The 6,703-nt window shown below is 39.9% G+C and overlaps 1 protein-coding gene across 1 annotated transcript; it reads left to right on the forward strand.

Annotated features, from left to right (window-relative positions):
* The first annotated feature begins 1,374 nt into the window (after window positions 1-1,374).
* LOC135195736 (uncharacterized) lies at window positions 1,375-6,585 on the forward strand. The gene is made up of 5 exons (XM_064222181.1): window positions 1,375-1,441; window positions 3,290-3,459; window positions 3,666-3,893; window positions 4,787-4,952; window positions 5,234-6,585. The coding sequence occupies exons 2-5, from the start codon at window positions 3,303-3,305 to the stop codon at window positions 5,469-5,471; spliced, it is 789 nt and encodes a 262-aa protein (XP_064078251.1). The 5' UTR covers window positions 1,375-1,441; window positions 3,290-3,302; the 3' UTR covers window positions 5,472-6,585.
* The last annotated feature ends 118 nt before the right edge of the window (window positions 6,586-6,703 follow it).

Genomic DNA, 6,703 nt, shown 5'->3' on the forward strand with positions numbered 1-6,703 from the left:
TTCTTGACCTTTTATGTCAGAATGTCAGCCGGCGCCCTCTACCCCTTTCCAAAAATTGTCTGCCTCCAAAGGTGTATTCGAAATACTAACACAAACTCACATGCTAGCAGAGAGAAAGCCCAGCGTGACCTCTAAGTAGTGCCACCGATGCACAGCGTTTTTTGTGGTCCTGGAGCCAGTCTGAGCCTGCCAGTCTATGGTCACAATTGCCCACTGAAACTTTATTTGCACCCCCTGGTTGAGAACCACTGATTATTCTATCAGAATAAATGCCCTACGCCCCCCGAGAGGATAATGGAATAAAAAAGAAACAGTTATGGGCAAAAAAAAATAAAATAAAAATCACAGAATACAGGAAAAAATGGTATGAAAGGAATATACAAAGAAATGCAGGTAGCAAGAGCCATGGAATGCTACTAAACTAATCAGAAAAGAAAAAAAAACATACAGGGCATAAACGTAATGGAATGAAGGGAATAAACCTAGCAACAGAAGTGAATAGACCTAAGAAATCAGACAGAATATAATAACAATAATAAATTAAATGGAAACAGACCTAAAAGTGCTAAGGATAAATACATAAAATAGACATCCAAAATGAAGCCAGAGTGTCCATGATGAAAGCTTAAAAAAAAAATCAAATAAAGGCAAAAAATGCCAAGAAACAATGGTTAAAATATTAATGTGCAAGCAATAATAGTATATATATAAAAGATCGACAAAGAAGCAAAAATGCCAGGCAAAGAAGTAAAACATCTAAGGAACGGAGGACAAAAACGTCCAATAGAAAGAATGAAAAGGAACGAAGATAAAGAAAAACCACTGACTGTACGCAATAATGACACATAATGAGTTTAAATAAAAGCCAGAATGCAAGTGGGAAAAAAAATCCCCAGAATGGAGATGAAAGCAACGGAATTCAAGCACGAAATAAGATATGGAATTCAGGCAAAAACTTCAAACATGGTGGAGCAAAAAAATGTAACGAAATTACAAAAAATGAAAACGTAAACGGCACGAAATAAAGGTAAACAAAAAACAACCACCATAGGATGTGGAAAAAACTTAACAATATGCAAAGAGCATGAACAAGCTGAAAGAGAGGTCTACAGCTATAAAAAGAAGAAAACTGGTAATTACCCAAGACTCCGCGAAAGCTTGTAAGCACAAACGTAGACAACGCAAACACACAATTTTATGTTAAAGAAACCAACCCATCCCCGAGACCTCTAAAACCACGAGATGAAACCGTAAATGCGTCAGTATATGTTTCCACACGTCAACTAATGTATGGGTCGGGTGCCAAGTGTTTACCGAAACGCGATAAACCGATAAAAAAAAAAACCCTGTGGCTTGCTAGCACGCCAGTGCCACCCTATCAGCACTTACCTCGCTACCAGACCAAAGTGAGGATGTCCTTTAACTGCTGAGAAAGAGACAGGTATACTTGCCATGTCTACCATGGTAAAGGTCTCGTGTGATTGATACTACGAGTTAGGGGACCAGTTTTAAAAGGAATCTAATACGTATGACTGACGATGGTTGCTACGAGATCATCTTCCATCTTGATGGAAAAGTTTCCTGTTTTGTGCTTGGTGTTCGGCCTAAATCTTAAGACATTTGTGATGTACATTCGTGAAATCTGATTCAGAGGTCCAAAACGGTGATTAAAGAGAAAAACAATTTGGTACTGGAGAAATAGTACACATTTGGTGGACGGATACACTAAAATTTCAAGACATTTATCAATAACTTTGAGAACGAGTGGTTTGAAAAGACAAAGTTTGAAAGAAAAACAAACAAACAGAGACAACAGCCACTGTCTTTTCCATGCCTAACTATTCCGTCAAGACTCGAAGTATATACTATTACTTCAGATACAGGCTACAGTATCTTCAATAAGTTGCTCTTTTTACCACAAGCAATTGTTTAATTCATTAAGTCCTTGATATGCTTCCTATGTATCTATAATTTTCCACATTTTTTAGTTCCTTGAATCAGTTATTAAAAGTCTGCGTACCGTGCGCACAGAACTCAGTTTTACTTTCATTTATAGTATTCTAGTTTCATAATCGTTGTTGTTGTGTATGTGTGAAAATGCGTATTTTATATTTAAATCCGGATATAATAAAGTCGGCGTTTTCGTTTTAAAATCTCACCACTGAACTCAATCGCGTGACACTTGGTGACTACTGAGACGCCCAGTTCTTTACAGTTATAGCAATTTAGAGTAATGAGATCATTCGTTATGTTTTTGCAATGGATTTAACCGCATGTATACAGCGCTTCCACGTAAACCCAGTTATCTGATTGAGATTATTATTATATTAATTACTATTATTAATAACAGCACTCTACTGAAGTGGATGGAATGCAATATATCGCACTGTATTGGCAGCGAATGGATGTTTTAATCTGTATTTGTTTAAACACGTAAAAGCATCAAGAACATGCAAACGCTTCTTTGAGAAGATATTTTACCCAGAATGGAGACGGGCCATGGGTGGGTGGGTAGGAGGGGAAGGAACAGTTAGGGGATGGAGAGAGAAATGACAGATTTGGCGGTTGTCAGTACTGACTTGCGTCAGAAGATATATTTGGAGAGAGAGAGAGAGAATTTTGTGCTCTAAGACCCCTATACGTGCCTTCTTGATCGTGTGTCTGCAACACACTTCAGTAACACAAGGACGCACGAGTGGTCATGATGCAACATAACTGGCAACGTAAAGGAATTTCTTTCAAAAGATTTAAAAAAAACATGACTAAGTCTCTCGGAAGGGGGGAGGGGTATACCTAAAAAGGGGGGATGGGAAGGGGGAGGGTGTCTCAAGAGAGCGACGGGAATGGGGAGTAGAGAGGGGGAGGATATAAGTGATGTAGTGAGGTTATGACAGCTTTGGCGATAGTCCATACTAAAGTACGTCAGGTGGTACATCAAATGAGAGGGAGAGAGAAAAGTATATCTTAGTTTTACCAGACCACTGAGCTGATTAACAGCTCTCCTAGGGCTGGCCCGAAGGATTAGATATTTTTACGCAGCTAGGAATCGCAAATTGTCAGAGAGAAGAGAAGGAGAAGAGCGAGAAGAGAGAGAGAGAGAAGAGAGATAGAGGAGAGGAGAGGAGAGAGAGAGAGAGAGAGAGAGAGAGAGCTGTAAGGCCCCCACATACGCCAAGACGAAATTGGAAATTCCGTGATGAAAGGTTCTGTAAAATACGATTCTCTCTTCTGGATTTAATCCTTTGGAAATATCTGTTTTCCTGCAATAAGTTCTCTGGGTGAATTTCAGAGGCTAAGTCACGATGAGTGTCAGCAGCAACCTCGAGGAACTGTCAGATCTGACACGTCCGAGGGAAGATGACGTCGGTGACAGCGGCTCACTTGACAGCGGTGACGAAGCACCCTCGGAATCCCTGTCACCGTCTATTATCAAAAGGGTTCTGGCGTTTTATCATAAAGGTAAAGATGCTGTTTACGATCATTTTATTTCCCAGCGAAGACGTAGAATAATTTGTGTCAATATTTCAGTGGCTTTCATCAAGAATCCCGTCGATTATAATTCAAATAGGACAAGCCTATTTCAGCCCATCACATCAAGAATAAATCGTTAATTGTCATTCAAATCGAACACGCCCACTTCAGCCCTCACTCAGTCTCACTTTCAGGAAACGTCGAGGCAATAATGTCACTTGTAGCATCCTCAGTTGATGACGATAACGGCAACACCAGCAAAAGCCCCAGGGACTCGTGGGATCCTCTACTTCTGTGGGTGCGCCCCGGACCCTGTTGCATTCACTTTTTAGCTTCCCAAGTGAGGGAAGCAGAGATTTCTTCCATCGCCTCAGTTGGCTGTGGTACTGGGCTCTTAGAATGGATGATCCAAACCAAAACAGGTAAACAAGTAATGAAGGATTCCCATATCAACATCGAAATCCTGGCAGCTCCTCAGTGGCGTGACCGGTTTGGTCTTGGCCTGCCATCTCGATGGCTGCGAGTTCGATCCTCGGCCATTCCATTGAGGAGTCAGAGATGTGTATTTCTGGTGATGGAAGTTCACTCTCGACGTGGTTCGGAAGTCACGTAAAACCGTTGGTCCCGTTGCTGAATAACCACTGGTTCCATGCGACGTAAAAAACGCCATACAAACAAACAATCGAAATTCTGGCCTTTCTGTTTTGGGTCTAAAGATGTGGGTTTCTCTACTTGCAACCATAAATCTAGTAAGTGGTGGCCACACTGATATTTCTAAAGTAGTAACGACAACTTGTGATGAAGGGAGAGAATGTCTGAGAACTGTGTAATGGTGGAGTCCCAGATTACATGAATTAAAGAGTACTTTTCTAACAAGATGGATAATGAGAAAGTCAATACATGGATCAATAAAGTCTAAGTATGTACCCAGAATTTTTAAGAGCAAATTTTATTTGATTTAGTCTCTTATGAACAAACTAGTGTTGAATTACTCAACCCCTTTTGAACTGAACACAGCCAAGAATTACTTTGATTTTTCCCGAGAAATTGATCCCTAAAACCTATATCACCACTGATTTGTTTGTTTGTTTGTATGGTGTTTTTACTTTGCATGGAACCAATGGTATTCAGCAACGGGACCAACGGCTTTACGTGACTTCCGAACCACCTCCTTACAAATAAAAGTAACTGTTATTGCAAGAAATTATTACTACTGCCACTGTTTCAATGGAGGGTTAGGTACCATCATCAGACAAGGTGTTCCATTGCGTCTGTATAATCAGGGAACTTCAATAAGTAACACCTGCCATTCCAGGTTTGTCAGTGATGGGTTATGAAATCAACGGGAGTTGGTGGTGCTCCAAGTATGCCCCTCCCACTTTTATCCCACTGACCTACGTTGACCCTGAGGAAGACCCGCCAGCTGTTCCTTGTACCCATGCCCTGATGTGCTGTTACTTCAATAATGCTCCAGTGTTTAGGTACCCCATTGTACTTTGAGGCATTAATACATTCAGCAGCGCAGATGCCAAGAAAGACGAAATTGTTGCACATTTTTATTGCAATTTATTGCAAATATTGATAAATTCTTTGACTGCTAATGTTAATATTTCTTCTATTCCACTGTCACTTGAACTCAACCTCAGTAAACTCAGAGATTTGATCTTTTAAAGAAATGAAAACCCATAAAACTTTTCTTTTAAAACTGAAGTCTTTCAGATATATTGGTTAAAGCTCTTTCTTTACTTCTTTTAACACGCAGGAAATACGTCGACGCCTACGATGGTCCCCTGTTAATCATAATAGGCTCCACGCATAAGAACCAATGCACGGAGCCTAGGCCATACGACTACGTAGATGTGCACCCATGGACTCTAAAATCAACTCATAATATTACGGACATGGACGTCATAGCGTGTTACATACGAGATCCCTGGAAAGTAGATGTTGCAAACAAGTTGCGCATTTTCACGAAAGCAAAAAATAATTCTAGTTATTAATGTGTTGTTTATGAAGATTTTTCCAGGAACAAAAATTAGACAACAAGCATTTTGCTGTTATGAACATATACCAGTGGTTGTGAATATGCTAAAACAAAAACTTTAATCCCATCATTGTTCTTTGATAATCTTTCAAGCAAACACAGTCGTAAACCTAAAAATATTCATAAAATAAACTGGAGTTATTTACTGCTCAGAAGTTGCTGGATATCAGTAACTTTCTCGTAAATGATCTTGGCTTTATCTCCCCCAAAAAATTACTGATCTCAATAGGGTCACTTCATAACCACCATTGACTCCGCCGTGCGCAGTTATAACGGGCCTCCGCAAAATTCTGCAACACCCATCTTTCACTTCCACAAAATTCCATTCGTCTCCGTCTCCGTGTGATAACGCTCGAGTAAACTAACAAAATGATAGTCTGGGATCGCCTGATTTCGCAATTTACTGAGCTATGATGACACAAACAAAATTCAGCTTGTGAATAAACTAACTCAACTACTACAGAAAAACGTGTTATAATGCAGAGACTACTGCAAAGAGGACATGAATGTAGATTGAGATAAAACGAAGGTGACTAGAGACTACATTTTTCAATACGACATTAATTATTAAAGACTTCCCATAGAAAACAAAGTAGACCCCTGCCAAAAACCCCAGAGCGACACTGACCTCAGAAAGGTCACTCGAACATAGACGACAGGGAACTGCAAAGTTTTTCCAGATGTACCATCACGCAAATAGACAACTACGGGCCTTCCTTCCTGAAAGGAGGATTAGATGTGGGTAGCTAGCTTCGAATACCCCAGCAATACCACCAGGTGTATGCTTGCAACGTTACATAAACCAAGGAGGATCTATTTTAGCTTGAAAGCACAGTCCTGCAATGGTGTTGCTACTTTTGTAGTGTGAATCATGTGTGAATCATGAAGTGCCTAAACAATTTACATGTGGTTATTTGATTAATGACTGCTGCAAGAGGTCGAAGACCAGATTATAATAATTATGAACTCTGAATGTTTTTTTAAAAATGAATTATGTTGTCATGGCATTTATGCTTTTTTTTTCTAACACCCGTTTGAATTACATCTTGTAGAATAAACCTGGAATGGCCTGTCTCTGTTCATTTACCTGACCAACCATAAATCATTGGGAACTGTGAGAGAGTAAATCCTACTTAAGCTTCCTTGAAAAAAAAAAACGCGCGAGCAAATAAGCATATGCGCAGGACG

The sequence above is a fragment of the Macrobrachium nipponense genome, chromosome 16 (genome assembly GCF_015104395.2).
Source record: "Macrobrachium nipponense isolate FS-2020 chromosome 16, ASM1510439v2, whole genome shotgun sequence".
Taxonomy (NCBI): Eukaryota; Metazoa; Arthropoda; class Malacostraca; order Decapoda; family Palaemonidae; genus Macrobrachium; species Macrobrachium nipponense.